This window comes from Phalacrocorax aristotelis, chromosome 10, assembly GCF_949628215.1.
Source record: "Phalacrocorax aristotelis chromosome 10, bGulAri2.1, whole genome shotgun sequence".
Lineage (NCBI taxonomy): Eukaryota > Metazoa > Chordata > Aves > Suliformes > Phalacrocoracidae > Phalacrocorax > Phalacrocorax aristotelis.
In genome coordinates this window covers 23,674,921-23,697,870 of record NC_134285.1, presented here as the reverse complement: position 1 = coordinate 23,697,870, position 22,950 = coordinate 23,674,921, and the positions used below count along the sequence as shown (strand labels likewise).

Here is a 22,950-nt window from a genome sequence, read left to right as displayed (position 1 = left end):
TGTGCAACTTTGAAGTCATTGTGCATGTGAAAGTTTCTTTTTTTTCTTGGTGGAAATATATTGTTGAATCTTCTCTAGGCAGATAGTGTATCTTTCCTATGTGCTCTGCATACTCAATCTTTCAGCTATTTTTCACACATAGTGCAAAATCAGATCTCCATGCTGAGGAGAAATACAGATGCTTGAATTTTAATTATGTATTTTATGCATCTATAATTAAATATGTGTCAGAGATGCAAATACCTTAGAGCTGAACTACCAAGAAAAGGTACTCAAAGGTATTTGCAGAAAAGCTTCCCAGCTTGAAAAAATAAAGAAGAGAAAGCCTCTGTTTCCTTGAGCTTGAGAACCACTGGTGTATGGATTCCTACTTTGGCAACAGATACACATCATGCTTTGTCTTCAGACATGGCATTTGTTGCCAGCTAGTGCACAATGCCAGCCTAAAAGAATATAATCAACACTCAAGTTGTCATGGGCTCTGCATATTTGGCTACCGAGGCCGTTTGGAAAGGTCAAAAATTTCACATCTAACACCGTTGAAGGACTAATGTAGTTTACAAATTAGGTCTTTAATCCTTCAAGAATTTCTTGTGTGAACAGACACTGTGTTTGTATTGTTTGTTTAGAATAGGCGCAAGTCTGAGCTTTTGAACAGTTTGGTATCCAATAAACGTGACTTGACAAGAGGAGGAAGTTCCTTATTCTTTAGATACTATCTTGAGGCTGTAAGTTATACAGAAACCAGAGCAGATTTCACATATCAGTTTTTAAGTGAAATTTCGCTGTAATGGGTATCTAAAGCAGTTGTAGGCTTGAGAATTTGTATTGAAAAATTATTTCTATTAAAACTAAATAGTGCCAATTCATAACTGCAGTAATCTCTGTGAAACTATGCAGAAAATGACTGTGTTGTCTTCGATCTCAGCTAAAACTGCATTGTGATTGAAGCATTTTTACTGACACAGAAAAAGTTTATTTGTAATTTATTTTCATGGGTGAAGTATTTCTGGTTATCACATTTTAATGAGGATTGAGACCAATGACCTTGGTGACACTCTGGTGTGGTGGCAGGGAGGGGATGCTTATGATCTTCCTGCTCTGGAATTGTGAGGGCACCTTCCCAGCACCAGTGCATTTGTGACCCTAGATGATCAGCCACTTTCTGTTCATATTTTAAGGCTTTGAACAAGTGACTATGAAGTTTTGAAACCTCGATATTCAAAGCTGCGAAGGTCCCTTCAAGGAATACCATCCTGTGACAGTCCTGATGCTATAGATCACATGTATTGTCTTACCTAGGAATGGGCAGCAGTGATGAGTGGTCTGATGTTCAGGACATCATAGACTCTACTCCAGAGCTGGATATGTGTCAAGACCCCCGCCTGGAACGCACTGGTAACAGGTATTGATTGTGACTTTTCACTGTGTGCTCTTTTGCTTGGTTTTATGAGGAGTGAGGAATGGATGCTGTGGTTCACACTGAGTTCAAGATGCAGCTGTTTGAGAAAATCCATATATTCTGCCTAGTGCAAATATGAGGGGTCCTTACCTTCTTTTTGTTCTCCAGAGAAGGCAAATGTCTGATGGTAATCTGCAGAAGGATCTGTCCAGCTGACCCAGAACTGGGCTTGTTTGCCTTGCTGGATCAGGGAGGACAGAGAGATGGAGCAGCAAAAGGTTTAAGACAGGCAAAGGGGACATGGGCTTAAGCTATCAGGAAGAGGGAGAAGATGCATTTGTCTAATCAGAGATCAGTTCTGAATTCAGTTTTAAAACTTCACACTTTTTTTTAGCTCTAATTTTTTCAAGTTTTGAGAGCAGGAGCAGGGCTGCTTCATGAGGGGGGACAAGCAGGAGTAATCCCAGTGATCCCAGTCCTGCAGATTCTGAGCAGAGAGGGCAGAGCACTGATAATGAGCTCCATCAGCAGCCCCAGACAAGACAAGGGGATGAATTAGGTCCTGGTACTATCCCTGAGCAGCAGGAGACAGGGCTGAAGACAGGTACATCTACCATGTAGCTTAGAGGAGGACTGAAGGCGCAGGCCTGAGGTTAAAGGGAGCCCCTGGACCAGTGGATGGGTCTGGGTCCCAGGTGAGGCTGGTCAGAGCAGTTTTGACCCATCAGTGCACTTAGGACCTCATCAGAAACCTCTGAATTAGCAGAATTTTACTGAACTTCTCTGCTGCTCTGGTTCCTATCCATCGCCTGTTTTGTGCTGAATAGGAGGCTCCCTAAAAGCTATTAAATTTGGCACCTTATTTCTGTGAGGCATGTATTAGTCTAGCATTATTAGCCTGGGTACCTTGATTCCTTTTTCCTAAGGTCTGGTGGTTAATTTAACAGGTTTTGTTAGTTTTTACCCTCATCCAGTGGGTAATTTGGCACTACACCAGCAAAAATAACCCCCTAGCTCTTACAGGTATGCAGAAGATAACAGCCTGACAAAGTTAAGGCAAGATTTTCTCACAGTCCCAAATCTGGACTGGATTCCCCCTGTTAAGCACCCTCATTGAGAAGGGTATGAGCAGCAAAAACAGTTGCATTTCTCAACTGTGAAACCATGTACGGTTAAGCTCCCCTCAGAATGTGTAGGATGCATTGACAATTTTTAGGGTCAGATGCAGGAGGAGTCTAGGTAGCTGAAACAGCTCTGTGTGGCGAAGACAAAAGTGACTGATGAGGTCAGATTGTAAATTGGTCAAACCCAAGGAAAAGAAGGGAACGGAAAGGTTTGCTGTATTGGAGCTCTTCAGGCTCTTAAAAATGTTGATATCCACATTAAGACTGTTTTTCAGAGTAGGCAATAAAAATCCCAGAGGCTGCCTCACCCTCACCTCCTGTAACAGCTGTTTTCTGTGTGAGCCACGGCACTGTCAAGAAATGCAAGAAGGTTCTTGACGGTACCAAGAAACTAAGAGGTGGAAACGTGCTCCTGTATGATAAGATTCAAAAACATTAACTTCGATTTACCTTTAATGAAATACATTTTGCTGATATGTGAAGAAGCATTTTGGTACATAGACTCACCCAACGGAATAACTAACCCTTCAGGCTGATTTCAATTACTAGTTGGCAAAGAAAAAAGACTCTTGCTGTTTTCAACATTTGAGTCCTTATCTGATCTTACTGCTATCTAAGGTTGCTATCTAAATGGATAGGAGTGTGGGAATCCTTGCAGAGTCTGAAAAGTCAGAGCTGAGAGCTTCTGCGAGTTGAAATTTTTCTATCAAATATTAAGCAGTCATTAACTATTATGGTTTAAAAGGAAGTCAGCTGGGCGAGCTTTTAGGTTGTGCATGATAGGTACTTGTCCTTGATATGGGGGAAAAAACCTATGCTTTCTTCTCTACTCAGTACGTTCCCTGAATCAGCCCATGGTGAATAGTTGGAATGTGTTCTCAGGGTTTTGATCGTAATGGTCTGGGATGCTCAGTATTTCAGAGACAAATGCTAGCTTAAATGTTGCTAAGTAACAAGAGTCCTTGGTTTGTTGTTGTTTGTTTTTTTTTTCCCCAACAACAGCCCAACACAGGGGATTGTGAACAAAGCGTTTGGCATCAACACAGACTCTCTGTATCATGAACTTTCCACAGCAGGGTCCGAGGTTATTGGAGATGTTGACGAAGGAGCAGATCTGCTAGGTAAAAACTTGTTTAGAACCATTCTGTTTTCTCTGGCAACTACATTAAGCTTCTATAAGTGCTTAAATTATCTTTTTTTTTTTTTGGTCCAAACTTGGATGTTTAGCTTTTAAAAAAATGGCATGAAAATTGAGACATTATGTGACTGAAATACATACCTGCAGTGCATTAATGCTTACTTAGAAAATAACTTAAACAGTTAGGTAACTTTTATTTGGGTTGTCTTCGTGTGCATAAGTTATTTTTCTATTGGTTTCTCTTACACAAACAGTTCAAAGACAAAATTTGCTCCTTCTGCGTCCTCCCCCAAATTTTGTCCCCCCCAGTAATTTTACACACTAGGAATTTCACTTGGAATAAAGAGTTTGTTTGAAATTTGCAAGAAAGTACCTCCTTTTGTTAACTCTCTGAAGTTTAAATTATAAGGAAATATGGTCTATCTTGCAGTTTTTACCCTTTTATAGTCAGTCAAAGAGATGTAGTAATTCACTTTTTAGGCTGATTTTGAAGGAGCTTGTGATACTTGAAGTCTGGTTATATTCTGTATTCATGGCTAGGACTTTGAAGCAGTCAGAGAAGCAGCTTTGCCTCAGGTAGCACTCTGAGCCCTTGCCATGCTTTTTGGTGTTTGACTCTTGAGCATGTAGACCTTAATTAATGACAGAATTTAATCATGTTCTTAAGGTCTGCTGATGGTTTTCCTGAATCAGGACAATATGAGTGGCCTTTGAATATTCAGACAACATGGGCAGCTGATAAAGTTTTCAACTGTGTAGCTCACTTTCCGTTTTACTGCTTGATTTAGGGAGCCTTGGGAGACATAAGGATTCCAACAATATGCCTTTTCTGTATTTAGCAGCAAGAGATCTGATCTGAAAGTGTGCATTTCCTTTCTGGTGATACTTGGTGTAAGAGCTGCTTATGGATAATCTTGTAAGTTTGGTTCTGTATGTATGTCCAGAACAGGATGAGCTGAATCATGTCTCAGATTTGCAGCAGCTCACCTTTACAGAAATTAAATTAGGAAGATGCTTGTATCACCTTTCAACGTGAGTCTTGTATTAGGACCCTCGAAAACAGTATGTTTCTGCAGAGATGCTAGATGTTACCCTATTCACTGAAGGCTTAACCATGAAGAAGCAGACTGAAGACTTGAAAGGAGGTTACTGCAATACTCTTGCTTTATCAAAGACAGAAATCTGTGAAATTATAGGCAATAACATGACTGGAATATAAGAATGTATTCCAGACTATCATCAGAACCAGTGAAATACCTTTTTGATATGGATAGGGGTTGTGTTTTTTTGTGGTTTGGTTTTTTTTTTTTGGGGTGCTAGCCCTGTGACATGCAGGAGAACCCTCATGCACGGGTTGATGACCATTGCCTGAAGTGTTAAAACATCTGTTGTTTCACCATGATCTCAAGATTGCTGGAAGATCTCAAGATTGCTGGAAGAAAAAAGTCTCAGAAAAGTCAAGATGAAAGCACAGGCTTTCTTTGCCTGCAGTTGGATCCAACATCTGCAGATACTTACAAAATCAAGAATCTAGAAGGAAAAGCAAGATGTCCAGGTTTTAGAATCACCTGGATGTTAGCAGTCATTGCAGGAGGGCTGGGACTCCTAGCTTCATCTACCTGCTATGGAATGAATTTTGGTCAGCCAGCCCCCATACACTATTGGGAACTCTCTTCCTAGCAGAATCAAAGCATTAAAAACACTGACAATCTTGCCATTGCCGTCTATTTTATTTTGGTCCTCAGGTGCTTCCTTATGTAGGATAGTGTATGGTTGATTATACGGCTATCTTCCACTAATCACTGTGCTATCTGCTGCTTTTCTTCTCGCCCCAAAATGGCTCGGGCATGAGGGATTGTCAGCTCCTAAGAGTTACTATTCAGGAAAATGATTTGCTTGATGTATGAACTGCTTCAGACAACCTGTTTGGCACTTCTGAAAGCCTGCCTTCTGGGAATCCACTTCCCATTTGGATTACCCTGTGGTCTGGCCCAGTGATCAGTGAGAAATGCAAACCATTGTTCTCAAAGAGCCAAAGATTTTAGTTGGCCAAAATGTGCAAGGCTGTTCACCACAGTTTCAGTTAAAGTTAAAGGTGCTTCACCTCCTCCGGTAATAAGGCTGCCCAAAAACCAGTTTTGGGTTGTGAGGCATCTGTTGTTTGGCAGTTACCACTTGTAATAAAAATGTACAGAGACTTCGCTGAACAGTGCCCACGTCTGTGTGGCTTATGAAGAGTACATTTGTGTTCTGGGACAATTTTCTGATTTGAGTAGAGCAGCAAAACTCTTGCAGGTGATTGCACAGCAGGCTAGCAGAATAGGAAACCTTCTCCTGGTTCCTTTTCAAACCTGTGAGATGGGCTGTGATGAAACCAGGTAGTTCTGTGAGTTTCCCATGAGAAATGTTAATCTAATTAATCCTTTTGTTGAGTTCTGGCTACTGACTCTGTCCACATAAAAGTGTTCATTAAAATGAATACACATGTTGCCAGGATTGTACAAAGGGAGGAGGGCAGAGAGATCTTAGAGGTCATGTCTCTGAACAAGAAATGAGATTAGTACTTTTTTTTTTTTTTTTTTTTGGCTTTGTGCAATAGAAATCACTAAGAAAGTCTGGTAAAGGTGGAAGCAAAGGGCTAGATCTTAGTACTGGCAAATCTGTCAACATTATTCAAAATTTTGCCTTTTCTGTTAGATAAATTGTTCTCTCTTCCTGCTCTACCTCTGAGCCTGAAGAGCCGCAGAGGAAATTGTGCTTTATGGACATCATGTAAGAAACAAGATCCACAAGACAAGAGTTCTCTCTCTTTCTGGGTTGTATTTGAAGCTCACTTATCTCTGTAAATCAAAAGAATTAATGAAGTTTACACCACCTAAGTGAAATTCAAATATTTCCTCTAGTCTCTCTCAAAACTTGGCAATCAATCTTCCAAGAGTATTCTCTCCTTTTGGACTCAGTTTCTTAAAGAGAAATCTCATTAAAAAGGACTTTAAAATAGAAGGATCTTACAGAAATTACCCTTGAGCAGTAGCTGGCAGGCAAGTCTGTTTCTTGAATGGAAAAGGTCACTCCTTCCTTCTCGATATTTGCAAAGCAACCAGCATCTCTTGGTACAAAATTGGCACTCCTCATTGCAATTTTTGAATATAAAATAATAAATAAAATATGTGGGTTTCCCCCCGCCTCTAATACTGCTTAACATACTTGAGGTTGTATAGGAAGTATTCTGGACAAAAATGTGGAATGAGAACAATTATTTACTGGTGGTAATTGTAGACCAAATTCCCTTCTTTCTCACTACAGCCTTAGGAACACTTGTTGGCTGTTTTACTGCATATTCACTTCTTAATCACAGGTTCTTACCTCCCGATCCTGGGTAGGCTTCCCCCTCTCCCATCCCTTCCTGCTCTTCACTATCCCAGGAGTTTCTGGACATAAAGGAGCACTAACAGTTTGGTTGTGCCCTATGGGCAGGTCCTTCCTGTCAGTTTTACGATGCCCAACCATGTTTGCTTTGAAGATTAAAACCTCCCTTCAGATAACAGGGCTTTTGTGGTGAAGACAGGAATTCATCCATATTAGCGGTAAGTTTATGTATAGTTTTTTGTACAGAAGTTGAAATGGGATTATCAAACTGAGTCCCAGCACTGCACTGTAAAAAAAAAGAAAAAAAAGTTTTTAAATGCAACTAACTGTTTTTTTGCAAGCTGAAGTATCATTGAAGAGCACATTTATTATCAGAATATCGAGTTGCTAAAATCACAAGGGGAGGGGAAATGAGAAGGTAGTGGGAACTAGCTGTTCTGCATTTAGTGGTACATGACTAAATAAAGAGGCAATAAAGGTTTATCCAGTCCAGGAAGATGCAGTTGCCTGAGATTCATGTCTGGAAAAGTGGGGGTAGCGGAGGCATGTGGTTGCAGTTGTACCACAGGTTACCTTCCCTTGATTTTTTTTATGTCCTGTATGTAGAGTCATGCCATCTACAGTCATGGCAGGTCCTGTCCTTACTATTTCATGCCTTTGACATTGAAATGGCTGAATCATTGTTAATTTTTTTTGAACAAAATTTTTATTTTGTTGGTTTCAGTCACTGATTGATCCTTTTTTCACTTCCTTTTTTCCCTTGTCTCTCTGTGCTTCGCTGGACATGACCCATAGGGGAGTTCTCAGGTGTGTATCTCCTCTGCTCAATTTCCTTTCTTGTTTCTTTTTTCCTTGTTGAGGTCGAATGACATGGTATACACGTGTGATACTCCCCTGCTCTTGTCCAAACACGGTTGGCTTTGCGGACTTCTCCCACCTTCGCCTTGCTTGGTTGCCTTGCACCGGTGGGTCCCTGGGCAGCAGGACATCCCCGCTTTATGCTCACACGCCTGCTGCGTTTCAATAAGCTTTTCTTGTGTGGCTTTCTGCGGGTTTGCTCTACTGTGTTACACTGACCTGTCACTCAAGGTCTTGAGGCTCAAAGTGCTTTTTTTTTTTTCCTCCCTGTCAGGACGGGTGCTGTGCTTGGAGTGGAGCTTGGGTGGGCACAGGACCGAGTTAGGTTCCCACTCTCCTCTCGGTGAACCACACTGTGAGGAATCCCTCCATGTGTGTGATAGCTACTGTGGGTTAACTGATGCATACTGACCTTCTGGAACAGCTGCAGTGACATTAAAGACACTTTTCTTGATGGATGAGAGTGGCAAAGCCACTGTCATTTGTTGGAGTTTTGCCTTTCTGGCAGGAGTTTAAGTGATAGCTCTGTCTTTTGTTTTGGTGAAGGAGACTCACTGCCTTAGGTTTGCACCTTTTCATAAAATGCACTTGGGCCCTGATGCAAATTCATATAAGCTGAGGGGATCTCCCTTGATTTCAGTGCAAATTAGATGAAGTTTTTCCTGTAGTAAAGGCAGGTGACTTGCGCAGCACGGTAGTATAATGCTGTGCGGTGATGAAATCTGTCACATTCCTTCCCCTGGCACCTGGTGTCGGCTCTGTGGGGTTACAAAAGAAGGGGATGGCATCATCCTTTCTTTTAGTTAAACTGTTTTTACTGCAGGCCACTTTTTCATGGTCCTTTCTCAGACAACCTCCTGCTGAAGTTGAGTTGGAGTTTGTTGCAGTGCAGAGGTGGATTTGGGCCTGTGCAAAAAGGCCAGAGGAGAGCTTTGATAGCCACCCCGCCTTTTGTTTTTCCTCCTGCCCCTGTTCTTCCCTCACCCTAATCATAATGTCTGTTGAACTACCTTTGCTGTGGGGATGGGAAACCCAAAGATGCATAGTCCAGGGGAGATTATAAAGATGGAGGAAAGAGATGAGCTCATCTCTAGCTTGTCCTGACATATCAGGTATAAATCCCTGTTAGGCCAGGCTGCAGCAGAACAAGGTGTAGATTAGTTACTACTGAGCATCACTTGCTGGCACCACACAGAGATGTACACATGCTGATGAGCTGCTCTGTTTGCTATTTACAGACTGGTACTTAATGGCTGCTTTTCTTCTCTTCCTTTCTTCCCCTTTGTCCCCATCTCTTTCTGTTCCCTTTCTCGTATGGGATGGCTCTCATAGTACGGGATGATTTCTTTGGTAAGGCGAAGGCCTTTTTTCTTTTTTTTTCCCCTCTTTTTTTTTCTTCAGTGTGTATTTTTTCTAAATTTCTTCCATTCACTCAACATCCCTCCATATGTCTTGCATTCCCTTGGTTTGTTTTTTTGTGATGGTGGTATCACCTCTCCAAGAAGCAGGATGCAGCTGGTCAGTAGCGGTGGTTTGAGAATTCTCTGTTTCTTGTAGTTGATTATCCACTTTGATGCTTCACACTATTTGCCTGCCTATGGGAGATGGACAGCGTAGGATGCCCTCTGTTAGACAGGGCTCTGTTCAGACCTCTCTTCCCTTTGCTCCTCCCCACAAAGGGGTGAAGAGATCTCCTTTTAGTCACTCCACAGTGGTTTGTTGGGGTTTTTTTGTTGTTGTTGTTGTGGGTTTTCCTGGTTTTGGTTTTTTGTTTTGTTTTTTTCTTCCCCCATGAGCAGGGCTTTCTCATTGCAGCCTGCATAAGGTTATCTCATAGTGTCAATTCTATGGCTCCGGGATGGCTTCATCCATTTCATTATTGCAAGAGTAGTCCTTTAGACCTCTTGCTGGTTAAAGCATTGGGCTGTGACTGTGTCACACACAAATAAGGTAGAAGCTGCGGTAAGGATACTGATGGTTGGGATGCTGTATGGCTTTTAGTTCTGGCATGATAGATTACCCTCTTTGCCAGAGTTCCTTTCTCTCCCAAATACAGCTGCAGAGAAAGATAGATGACTCAAGAATAGGAAGAAAAAAGATTTAATAAAAAAAAACTGGGGATAAACTTTTTCCCCTCATGTCTCTCAGCACCTGTAATGTCCTGTGCCATTTTAATGTCTTACTGGCTAAATATTTGTTTGATCATTTGTAGAATCACTAAAAAGCAACAAGAAAATAATTTAATGAACAGATGACTTCTTGGTCTTCCAATCAACATGTGCCATGCCGCAAAAGAAAGGGATATAGGTCATTCACCTTACCAAACCAACAATACATTTCGGTTTACACTGCAGTTATTGTAAACAGCAAAAAAGTGAGAGACACTATTCTTTGACACAGCATCCAAAGAACACATTGCCTGAAACATCAAAGTGATTAATTATCTGCCTACTAATTTTTCAAAAGTTATTTGAAAATGCTGCTTCTTACTCATTCTTGCTGGGAATTTGCTTTTGCCATCATAAATTCATCCCATTTAACTGTGGGAAGAGGATCTGTATGTTGGAGTGTTGTGATGTGTTCTCAACTTCTTGTATGCTGCCATGTTTCTCTAACTTCCATTTACTTCAAGTTTGTGTTGTTTTTATTTTATTGCAAATATTAATTAACCAGCAAATAACAGATCATAAAAACTGTTGATGTCTTTGCTGTAAAGGAAGAGGTAGTTCAGAGGGCAAGACAAGGAGCACTTCAGCACAAACACTGATGGTTGTGAGACTTCTTGCTCTGGGACCTGTGGTGAGAAATGAGCTGCAACCCTCAGCACTGTCCCCTGACAGGAAGAGGTCTCTTTACCTTTAGCTCTCAGGTGGCCTCTATTCCCCACTGTAAGATAGAATCTGGCACTGGGATCCAGCAATTCCCTGACAGCAGGAAACAATCCAGATGTGCTTTTGGACCCTAAATTCCTTTCTGTTTGGTTTTATGAAATACTGAATTTGACATTCACTCTTAGCCCCAAATTTTACAAAGTGCTTGCAACCCAGGCTGCATATTGCAGTCATTGTACATTGATGCCCAAGTGCAAGTGCATTGTGTCTGATGTAGATGTTTTCTTGAGCGTGGGTCTTAAGTGATGGGGCTGAGATTTCAGATTTTAAACATTTGTGAGAAAACTGTTAAAGGTAGATACAGCAATGGACAATGTAAAGCCCTGTTAAAATTGCTTTGGTGGGAAGCCTTTCACGTGCATGAAACTGGTTACAACCATGATCCCAAATCTGTACAGAGAAACAAAAAATCTGACTTATACTAAAAGAAAGAAAATCAGATGTGCAGATCTGACTAGCAGTTTGGACCGTGTTCTGCTGTCCTCTGTGAAAAAAACATGAACCTTCTTTCTGTAAGAGTGATGATAAAAAATGATTGCAATAGGTCATGGGAGAACCAGGAGTTACTGATTTGACTTCCCCTAACTGGCATTAGTGAAGCTCTCCTCTCTGTCCCTTGAGAGGGAGTCTGTGAAAGTTGGGGTAAGAAGCTAGGTCTGCATTTGGGCTCTTTACAGAAGGACACATGGGTATCTCTGCTTGTGCTGCGTGGTCTTTCAGTAAGAGGCACTCCACTCTCCACAGCAGGACACAGAAGCCTAGGGAAGCCTAACAAAAGTGATTTCTCTTCCTCAAGCATGAGTCAGGCAGTACCACACAAGCTTCATATTTCTAGGAGAGCAGGTGAAAACTGCCTGGCCTTTCTTTTCAGGAATGGGCAAAGAAGTGGGGAATCTGCTGTTGGAGAACTCGCAGCTACTGGAGACCAAGTAAGGAACTGTTGTGTGCTCTGAACTGCCTGCCTAGTTATAGATGTGATGTCATCTTTAAGTAGGTCTTGGCCAGAACTCCTGCCTCACAGGGGCTTGCTCGTTTATCTAACAGGTTCTCTTTAATACTTGTTGTTCCTTCAGTTGTAGAAGAGGAATTGCTCTTCTGAGTGACTTTCCTGTTTCCTTTCTGCAGGCATTTGGGTGAAATCCCTGGGCTTGCGCTGGTAGGGTCTGATCCCAGCTGAAATGAGTGGCAAGCTTTTAATTAACCTCAGTGGGAATCTGGATGAGGGTCTGAGCCTCTGTGAGGATATTGCTGTTTATAAGGTTTTATTTGCAAGGTTTTCTATTTGGAAAGAAACTTTTTGTACTATTGAGAGGTGTTTTCAAAGATTTAATAGTTGATAAAGGAGAAGCAGACAATATAATGGACTTATTTTTTCAGAAAGGCTGGAAAACCAGGTACTAAAGCTTAGCAGCCAGGAAGAGGAAGGCAAAGGACCCCCAGGGGAGAGTTGGAGAACTTACTGTGATAGGAAGCTGCTGATTTTAAAGATTTTGAGATATTTTAGAGCTGATTGGAAATTATTATTTATATCACCATCATCCACAGTTATCCATAATTGCAGAAAACAGTAGTTCTGAAAGATGTGTTTCAGACCTTTGAACCTTATGCAGGTGATAGGTTACCCTATACCTGCTCTCTGCAGTATTCTGCCATCTCCTTAAGGAGATGTTGGTCTGTCAGTCAGGATACAGGACTAGACAAACCTCATCTGATCAATTATGGTCATTTCTGTGTTCTTCTGCAGCTCCTACTTGCCAAAATCTACATTTCCATGAGTTATAGCTGGACCAAATTTTTTAGATACACTTGTTTCAACTCTCCTTGTGGTGCTTGTGACTTTAGTTTCAGGTCTCTTTTATGGACAGCTGCTGGTTTTGGGCATTTTTACTTATTGTCCCTTTCACACCTTTAAGAAATGCTTTGAACGTTGTGAAGAATGATTTGATTGCCAAGGTGGACCAGCTGTCTGGAGAGCAAGAAGTGCTGAAGGGAGAGCTTGAAGCAACAAAGCAGGCCAAAGCCAAAATGGAAACCAGAGTCAAGGAGCTGGAGGAGGAGCTGAAAAGGTGAGTGATCACACCCTGCCCCAGGGAGCTGGGAGGACATGAGTGATAAATCCACCTCCTCTGTTGGTTTTACTCTGTTTCCCTTGTGGAGGTTAGTACCGGAATTCAAAGGTACCTTACAGAGCACTTCAAGGCTGATGGTAGGTGGCTGAGGTACTTTTAGTGTTACATTTGTTTGTATTGGATTGAAATGGGTTATTGGACCTTATAAAACCCACAGTTTTCCTCCGTAGGATGAGGAGTCTACAGCAGCAACTGCAGATCCAGGCTCTCTGGAGTGAAACATTCAGAGTTGAAATTTGTAATGTTAAAAAAAAAAAAAAAAAAGGAATTTCAAAACCAGTAGTTTTGAATGAAACTGTCAAGAGCTTGATCCTCGCAGCAGCCAAGACAGCTCTGAGAGGAATAAATACCCATTCATTTAATGAAAGAGCTAACACAGATTACCACAAACAGCGTTTAAATGCCAGTATTGTTAATTGTTGCATTGTTTATGTTAAGAATTAGAAGAAGAGGCAGAAGAGATTTTAAAGTCCTATGAAGGTAGCATTTGGAGAGATCCTACTTCTTATTTTCCACTCAAACTAGAGAAAGTGAAGCCTGGACGCCTAGCAAAGCCTGTGATGATTTCACATCCATAAAAATAAAGATGCTCCATGGGGCTCAAAGCAAAATAATTACATTTTGACTAGCTGTCCATTGCACTGTCATATCTCAATTCAGAGGACAGTGTTTATTTTGCAGCTGGAATCTGGAAGGTTGCCTCTGTAATCTGAGCACAGGATCACTAAGAATAGCAGACTGGTCTCTTCGTTGTTCAAAATGTCTGAAATGAAAGTAGTCTCACAAGCAGTGGAAATGGGTCTGATTTTTTAAAATGCCAAGTCCCTCATAATATACATGACATATTTAATATATTATGCAGTAGGGACATGGACTTTTATGTTATCCCATGGTTAAGATCTCATCAAACATTTGAACATAGATTATGACTCTAAAATAGAAATTGGCTGGACTGTTCCATTAGTCAGTATTTTGGTGCTTTTATCAAATGTTCCAAAGAAATGGGGTGATGTTGGTAAAGCTGTTCAGAGAAACATGCTGCAAAAGGGAGGGAAAAATATCAGAGAAGCAGCTCATAATTTGTACATGTAGCTTGCAGTTTGAAAACATTTCCTTGTGATGCATGCAGACAGACCTTCCCATAGATGGTTGTCCTCCCCAGACACCTTGGGGCCAGCCATGGTATCACTTGCTAGTTTGATGCCTTTCTTCCTGTTTCCTAGAGTGAAATCTGAAGCAATTGTTGCCCGACGAGAACCCAAAGAGGAGGTGGAGGATGTAAGCAGCTATCTCTGTACAGAATTGGTATATTACATTACTAAAATGCCTGCGGGGAAAGGGGGTTTATATATTTACTCTCTATGACTTCATATATATAAGTCCTGAGATGCACAATAATTTGCCTTCGTTAACAATGAGGGCGAAGCTGGTGAACTGCGGGTTGTTGCTGATGAGCATTGCTACGAGATTACCTCTTCATATGACTTAACTTGGCAAAGATGAGCAGAAAAGACACAGTGGCAATACTATACATGATGTGGTTTCTGCAGAACAGTGCCCTGCTCAGCACCTTCCCGTTTTATCTGGTTCTCCTTAATTTTGAATTACAGTCTAGTGTGCAGTGTGGTTTCTCTCGGGGTCCTGTGACAGTCAGGCTTCTCCAGAAACGCTTGTCTCCATGTTGGCAGTGAAGCTGTAAGCCGTGAGGACATTGTGCAGTGAAATCCAGGTTATACAGATGGCTTTGCAACAGTAACTGCCTTCTTTCATTAGTTCTGTAATCTCAATCTTGCGGCATTGTTTTTCTCATTATTTCTTGTAAATAAGCCAGTACTGCCTGTTACAGGATACAGGCAGAGAAGGCTCATGGACTGTTTTTCTATTACAGCTCTTCAAACTGTTTTGGCTGAGGTAGAGGCTTTTCAATACAGACCAACTGTAGCCAAAAAAAAAAAAAAAGACAAACCAAAGCAGTAGCGGAGATTTTCCTCCTAAATGTAACTCTGCAAGGACAGGGAATTAGATACACTTCAATGTTACTTTGTTCTTGCTTTGTAAAAGGTATTGGAGCAGGTTCAGTTCCAGCTAATTCTCTTAACTGGGGTGAACTCGGTCTGTTGAGAATTTAGGTATAACGGAACATTTTCAAGTTGTGCTTGTGAAATGCTGAGGAGAACTGGATTTCTTTTAAGTTGAACTGATGGGAGTTCTGGTTTTTTAAATTAAAAAGAAATATTGTACAATTCCTTTTCATTTATACATTTCTTGTTTTGACTGGTCATACAAGTTTATTCCAAGTCCAGCAAGGCTGTAGCGGGACTTGGTTAATTTGTGCTATTCCAGCTCTCAGCAGCACTCATCAGCCAGGCTGATCTTGGGAATTGCCACAGTCTAGGCATAACCCAGTGCCACTTCCTAGTAATGAGTTCCCAAAATCCTTACAATTCCTTTTTGGGCAGATATTTTCCCCAACTTAGCCATGTTGTTGTCATTGTCTCAAAAGGGACAAACAGAATCTCATTCCTATTGCCTCCTAACTGAAAGCCACGTGTGACCTCATTGGAAGGCCAAGTTGCATCACCAAAGAGGAAAACCCCTGTTTTTTAGTTTCTTGTGCCCTACACCTTTATCAGTGTGTTCTAACAGAATGCCTCCTTCCTAGTTGTCTTGAGGGGACAGATGGCATTACGTGGTGCTCCCTGCTGCTTGTGACTGGATTCACTAATGAACTAAAACTTTGGTTTCCAAACTTTCTGGACCAACGGACCACTGTGAACTCTCATAATACCTTTGCAGACTATCAAATCACCTTGCTGGCAATAGTCCCTGGGTGGGGTTTTCAATTTGGTGGTGGTTCTAATCGTAATTTCCATGAGTTTGCAGAACATGCCGGAGGTCCGTGGGGCATAGTTTGGAGATCAATTGTCTAGAATTAGCACCTCATACAGGGAAATCAGGGGGTAATAAAATGGAACAGGAGAACTAGCAAATATGTCTTTCTGTCTCCTGTCTTGCCCTGTACTAACATTCAGTCCCCTTCCCTCTTTTGTTGGCTGAAGCAGTGCTCCTCCCCCCTGCAGGACAACATTCCCATAGCTCAGCGCCGCCGCTTCACCCGCGTGGAAATGGCCCGGGTTCTGATGGAGCGCAATCAATACAAAGAGAGGTTGATGGAGCTCCAGGAGGCTGTCAGGTGGACAGAGATGATCAGGTGAGACTGGGTGTTAGTCAACATCCCTATTTCGGACAGAACCTGGCCATGTTTGACCTTGTGGTCAGTGGAACCCCTACCAAGATATGGGCTGAGAAGTGCTGAAAGTTCTCCAAACTGTAGATGCTTCTCACCTCATACCTAATTCTTTCTCTCTTATTCCTGAACCTGGGCTTCAAATCTTGAATTGCCACTTGGAGACACTGGGCAGTTGTTTGTGTTGCTTGTTTGTTGTGTGCTAATTAAGCTAGGAGAAGCTGTAGGGAAGAGGATTGCTTCTCATTAATGAATTCTAAAGGCTATGGCTTGAAGTGAGTGTAATGCTGGGGTTTGTAGTTACCAGACTAGTACTGTGCCAATGATAATGTTGCAGGGAGCTGATAAAACTTCAAATTGAACCCACTTACTTGCTCTTCACGTTAACATTGAAACTGAAAGTGGTTGAGTGTGCTTCCATTAAAGACCAATGTATGTCACTTCCTCTGCTGTGTTTTGAAACATGTTAGAATGAATTCTGAATTTTGACATGGCTTTCTTGATGGAAATCGCTTGCCTGTTGGCAGAAACTTTGGTAAGAAATGCTGAAATTAACTTGCTTCTGCTGTGTTTGTCCTTAGAGCTTCCCGTGAGCACCCATCCGTCCAGGAGAAGAAGAAATCCACCATTTGGCAGTTGTAAGTTCTTTGGTAGTTTGTGCAAGAGTACGAAAAGGGGAAGCATTGCCATTTCTACTTTAGACAGCAACTTAATAGACTCTGACATTAATGAAATGTCACCTGAAAGTGTTGTTAGCTGAACCCTTTTGCCTTCAAGGGCTTCCTTGGTCCTTAGTGAAATTAAAATCAGATCTGAACATCCGCATTGGTTTTGTTTTACAAGCTGGAATAGATCATGAGTACCCTGGAATGGAAACATACTTACACGCAGTTTTAATAAAGGGCTGTTTTCAGAAGGTATCTGTTTCTGGAAGCTAAAAAGACCGTATGTCAATCAAACTGAAGACTTAGTTCTATGTTTGAATTAGGACAGTTTTCATGAAGGGCTTACAGGCCCTGATTACGTACTTCTTGCCTCCACTGTTGTGAATCTATGGTGTGTTGTCTCCCCAGGCACCTTTTCTCATGTTTGTTGGCCTTTTTCTGTCTCTAGCTTTAGCCGTCTGTTCAGCTCTTCCTCAAGTCCCCCACCAGCAAAGAGGACCTACCCATCTGTGAACATCCACTACAAGTCTCCAACAACAGCAGGGTTCAGCCAGCGTCGCAGCCACACCATGTGCCAGATCTCCTCTGGCAGCCGCACCCTCGAGTTCTTCCCTGAAGAGTGAGTTGTGTTCTGTGTGCCAAGCCAGGTCCTCCTGCAGCTCTCCCAGATAGCATCTTTTCTTAAAAATAAGTTCTTTTCTGCTTTAAAAAAAAGTCTGTGTGGTGTTAATATGTTTCTGCCTCTTGTGGTTTATCTCCCTGATCTTTCACCTATCAGTTACCATGGTGGATGGGCTCAGCAAACTTTGTCCTCCCGAACATATTGCTGCTGTGGCTTTTTAGGCTGTGATAGTTCATCTCAGCAGGAACCACTGTAGGCTTGAGTTGGGCTCAGCCCTAGTTCTGCACTTGTGTTTGCAGACTGCGCCATAGAATGAAGTAGGGCTTTTGTGGTAGAGCGTGATGGCAGCATTGGGACAGTGGGATGGAGTGTTGCCCAACCGTGTTGACAAGGAGTTTAGGTGAAGACAAAAGTTCTCTCCACAGCACATTTAGGTTACAGTATTTGGTATTAATCTTAACCATGCTAAAATAGAGCCTCTAAAGCGTTGCTACTGCAGAGGCTTCTCCTTATCCTTTATGTCTCTGACATGGAGGGAGAAAACCCTTCTGTGCTTTACTTGACTTCAGAATGCTTATGTTCTACCATTACGAGGTTGTACAGTTTCATATGTGGTATATTTTTGTGGAAGGCCTTTGGAGAATATGATGGCAAAGTATTGTAACTTCTGCAATAAGAAGGATTTGTTGGAAAGGTGCTACCCAGGAGAAGAGAGGTGGTCTTTAGAAGGGTAGATTTGTATTTTTTAGATACCAACTGCCTTTATTCTGTTCTTTGTATCTGATTACAATATTATAGTCATTGAGTGGTGTCTGAGTGCTTTTCAGCAGTGCATTAAACAATGTGACTAACTGCTGTCAGAAGCTGTTTGTTCTCTCTTGCTCTCCCCAGGGGAGGAAGCTTGTGCAGGGAAGTGTTTTTGGGTTTTGTTTTGTTTTTTTTTTAGCAGGGCATTGCTGTTTGAAGTATATATGTCATTATGTGTGTACGTGTAGGGGTTTTTGTTTTGGATTGGATTTTTTTGCTGATGTTGTTTGTACCTTGGAATGATACTTAAAAAACCTATTGAAAGCTAGAACTAATATTCAAACAGCCTTTATTTATATTAAAGCATATCTTAAGAGCTCACAGATCAATTTTTCTTTTAACCTTTGCCAGTGCAAAGCTGGAATTGTTCTGTTGAAACCAACAGTTTCAACAGCAGTTAGTGCATATTTTCCTTGTCAGCAGAGAAAGCTTTAAAATGGACAGAAAAATAAAAAGTAGACTATAATAAAGAAGGGAAGAACTCAAAATGCCTTCCTGATGGAGACATTATATCAGTAAGTTGCAACAGCTAAGCAAAAATTGGTGTAATCTTTTAGGTTCATAGGTCTTATGGAAGGTTGATTCCCTGTTTCTAAAAGGGTCTTGGAGCACTGAAGTGGAGACGACAATGCTTTGGCCTGCCACATTGCTCAGGTAGCAGGGAATTAGAGATTAAGGGTGCCTATGTCTGCTTCTTAAGAGGATTTTTCTCTCTCCGTTTTCCTGCATCTGTTTGAAAAGATGGATTTGGTTTGCTTTGTGTTTCCTCCCCCTGCTATGGTGACACTCCCTTAACCAGCTTCAGCTGCTGTTTTAACCATAGATTGAGAAGTAACACTGTTGCTTCTCTCCTCAGTGACTGTACATCCTCAGCACGTCGGGAGCAGAAACGGGAGCAGTACCGCCAGGTCCGGGAGCATGTGCGGAATGATGATGGGCGATTGCAGGCCTGCGGTTGGAGCCTCCCTGCCAAATACAAGCAGGTAGGGACCACTCTCCGGACAGGCTGAGGGGACATTGTCCCCCACAGTGAAACCAGTGAAGATCTAACTCTCCCACTGGTAACCTTAGCCTTAGTCCTTAAATATTTCATTTAGAGGTATCATATGCATGTTTTATTTGTATGATAATTATAGGCACAGATTAAATTAATCTTCTCTGTATTTCCACCAAAGTCAATGGAGGGGGCACTCCTCTGCATGAAGGTGCTGAAAGAACCTACCCTAAACCAAAAGTAATTAATCTTTGTCCAGAGCCCAGTACTTGTTTTTATTTCCTTTGTTATTATAATTGGGCTTGAACATTAGATATTTCATTTATACTCTGAGAACTTTACCAATCGTGTACTATAAAAACCAAATGCAGTGCAGTCTGTTCCCACTTCTCCCCAGCAGTAACACAAAATCAAATGTCATCAGCCTCATTTGTTGGCCTATGACTCATATTATTGGTCAAAGACCACCTGAAAGGAAGGAGTCTTGCAGTGTGGCTTGAAAGTGGTTGAGTTTCAGGGCATGGTGGAAGGGAGTGCCAGTGTTCTGACTTCTTGGCAAGGACAATCTGTTAACAACCCTTTATGTGTCAGCAGTGCAGTGCATAGCCCCTGTTGACCATAACTGGGGCACCATATCATGGTGAGATAGGCAGCCTCTTGGCTAGTCTGCTCCCATCCCTGTAGGGAGTCTGTTTCATACAAGATGTGAGATGAATCCTCAGCAGCACCCACCTCTGAGGCTAATAAGTTTGGTTCTTCCATATTGCTTACATCTTTCATACCATAGCCTGGTGTTTATGGCTTTGCGCTGTCCTTTTTGTCTTTTCTTCCCCACAGCTGAGTCCCAATGGTGGTCAGGAAGACACTCGCATGAAAAATGTCCCCGTGCCTGTATATTGTCGCCCACTAGTAGAGAAGGACCCAACCATGAAGGTATGTTGTCTCTGCATACCATTCCAGTCCAGAAAGGGAACTTGGAATAAGCAAATGATTTTCATTGCTAAATGTGCAATTTTTACAACAGTCTATATTTTTTTTACATTATATATTCCAAATTCTATCTTCTGCTTCCTTTTTTTGAACAGTGGTTTCTAGTGTATGTAGGGAAAAATACCTCCCTCTGTAAAGACACAATTCTGGTTGTTGGGTCCCATGCTTCTGTCTTACATCTTATGCTTTTTTGAGACAACTTATATAATACCAGCAACATTTTATGCTTATAAGGCTTTTGTAAGACTCCGTAGGATAGAATACAAAACAATATAAAAATTCATTAAGACAAGCAGGTGAAAGTAAAAATGCATTTTATCGCTCTTGTTTAGATTCCACTGTTGACCGGGATTCACTGGTAACAGGCCAAAATGATCTAGAACAGATTATATCTATTGAGACAAGAATATTTTGAATAGAATTGTGTTTGAGAATAGCTGGTCATCTCTCTGCAGGTAGAACACTTATCTGCTGTAACTAGTTGTTCTGAAATAGGCAGTTTGTCATTAACTTGATTCAGAGCTGATCTTTTGATGTCATTCTGATGTTTAAGTTGTAAGAAAATTCTTATGCTGTTAGTTGTTTCTAGAAGGCTGGTGTGATCTTTGGGTAACATTCTGTTCATAGAATCATAGAATCGTTAAGGTTGGAAAAGACCCTTAAGATCATCGAGTCCAACAGCCAACCTATCACTGCCAAGTCCACCACTAAACCATATCCTCAAGCATCTTTCCTTTATGATTTTGGATAAATCCAGTATTTGTTTCTGTAGTCCCGTTCTCAGCCTTAAAACCTGTTTGGAATAGGTCATAGGAGGTTAGGTAAATTTGATTTTAGAAAATATGCAGTGTGCTTCTTTTACTCTAAACTTGTTACTTAGGGAGCTAAACCAGCAGATAGTTTTTCTTTTTCCTTTTTTTCTTTTTTCTGCCTGTGATTCATTTTTTGCTGTCTTAATTCTTTAAATAGCTCTGTAAGATCAGACAAACACTGATCTTTGGGCAAAGGAGTGTGTGAGGAAGCAGAAGATTGCAAGGGGTGGGAGGGGGAGTAGGAAATGGGACTGCACTGAGTGTGTATCCTCAGTCAAGCAGTCACTGTGAATTTTAGTTAAGTAGTCATGCTTATTGTACCCTGAGCTAGTAACATCTGCCATGTCCTGCTTGCTTTGCTACAACAATGACTTTGGAACCCCAGAGTCAGAAAAACTGTGAACATTTCAGAAGCCTGTTTTCAGTTATGTACTTGATTTATTATCTTTATTTTCTTTAAATCTGTTAGTCACACCTGTTTAAAAAAACAGGGATTTTCGTTATGTTACAGAGAACCTTTATCTGATATCCATCAAATCTGACTGTGTCTTCTACTAGAAATCAAAAAGATCTTTTGTTTCCAACTAAATATTTTAGGTATTTGACATATGTCCACAGTTCTCTACAAAGTTGCCTGAATTTCAAGAGACCCTGGAGCCTCCAGAATTCTTAGTTTAAGATTCCTGTTTCTGTTACTTAGCTGTGGTGTGCAGCTGGAGTCAATCTCACAGGATGGAGACCTTTGGAGCAGGAGCCTGGAAATGGGCAGAAACTGGATCCTGGACGTGATCCCCTCACCTGTGATAGGGAAGCAGAAGGCGAGATCAACAAAAGTAACCATACATCTCCTGAAAAGAAAAAGGTCAGAAAAGAAAGTTGATTTTATTTTTCCCTCCAATGTTTTTTCTCATTCCACCCCTAACATGCCCCCTCTCTCAATACCTTTGTACTGTGCTATAGAATGCTCCGACATGTACTTCTGAGGCATCATCTTGTGGGCAGGGTTGTGGTGTTCTGGCTCTTCAGTAACTGTGTCATTTGGGATAAATGATACAGGATAAAATTTTCCAACTTCTGCTTTTCAAATGTTTCACAGAATCACAGAATCAATAGATAGAGGTTGGAAGGGACCTCAGGGATCATCTAGTCCAACCTTTCTAGGAGGAGCCCAGTCTAGACAAGACGGCCCAGCACCCTGTCCAGACGACTCTTGAAGGTGTCCAACGTGGCCGAGTCAACCACTTCCCTGGGGAGATTATTCCGATGGTGATTGTCCTCACTGTGAAAAATTTTCCTCTTGTGTCCAATCGGAATCTCCCCAAGAGCAACTTGTGTCCATTCCCCCTTGTCCTCTCCATGGGACGCCTCGTAAAAAGGGAGTCTCCATCTTCTTTGTAGCTACCCCTTAAGTACTGGTACATGGTGATGAGATCCCCTCTAAGCCTCCTTTTCTCAAGGCTGAACAAACCCAGCTCTCCCAGCCTATCCTCGTATGGCAGCTTCCCAGTCCTTTGATCATCTTGGTGGCCCTTCTCTGGACCCCTTCCAGCCTGTCCACATCCTTTTCGTATAGCGGGGACCAGAACTGTACACAGCACTCCAGGTGTGGCCTGACCAGCGCTGAGTAGAGCGGGATAATGACTTCTTTATCTGTGCTGGTGATGCCCTTTTTGATGCAACCCAGCATCCTGTTGGCCTTCTTGGCCGCAGCAGCACCCTGTTGGCTCATGTTGAGCTTCCTGTCCACCAGGACCCCCAGGTCCCTTTCTACAGAGCTGCTCTCCAGCCAGGTGGATCCCAGTCTGTGCTGCACTCCTGGATTATGTTTTCCCAGGTGCATGACCTTACACTTGTCCTTGTTGAACTTCATAAGGTTCTTGCTGGCCCACTCTTCCAACCTAT

The 22,950-nt window shown here is 41.8% G+C and overlaps 1 protein-coding gene across 34 annotated transcripts in view; it reads left to right on the top strand.

The window, feature by feature from the left end:
- The window catches only part of MAPK8IP3 (mitogen-activated protein kinase 8 interacting protein 3), a 78,835-nt gene that overhangs the window by 38,325 nt on the left and 17,560 nt on the right, over positions 1 to 22,950 (top strand). For 13 of the 34 annotated variants that reach the window (XR_012662559.1, XR_012662558.1, XM_075105800.1 and 10 more), the window contains 13 exons: positions 1,303 to 1,405; positions 3,529 to 3,647; positions 7,829 to 7,840; positions 9,224 to 9,241; positions 11,654 to 11,711; positions 12,696 to 12,848; positions 14,135 to 14,216; positions 15,971 to 16,122; positions 16,740 to 16,796; positions 17,272 to 17,442; positions 19,109 to 19,235; positions 20,084 to 20,179; positions 21,749 to 21,910. Coding sequence is in view for 32 of the 34 variants with exons in the window: in XM_075105800.1 (XP_074961901.1) it covers positions 1,303 to 1,405; positions 3,529 to 3,647; positions 7,829 to 7,840; positions 9,224 to 9,241; positions 11,654 to 11,711; positions 12,696 to 12,848; positions 14,135 to 14,216; positions 15,971 to 16,122; positions 16,740 to 16,796; positions 17,272 to 17,442; positions 19,109 to 19,235; positions 20,084 to 20,179; positions 21,749 to 21,910 (1,310 nt within the window). In the remaining 2 variants the exon portion in view is untranslated. The remainder of the gene's footprint in view (positions 1 to 1,302; positions 1,406 to 3,528; positions 3,648 to 7,828; positions 7,841 to 9,223; positions 9,242 to 11,653; positions 11,712 to 12,695; positions 12,849 to 14,134; positions 14,217 to 15,970; positions 16,123 to 16,739; positions 16,797 to 17,271; positions 17,443 to 19,108; positions 19,236 to 20,083; positions 20,180 to 21,748; positions 21,911 to 22,950) is intronic. The other 21 variants (XM_075105807.1, XM_075105821.1, XM_075105809.1 and 18 more) reach the window with 11 other exon arrangements.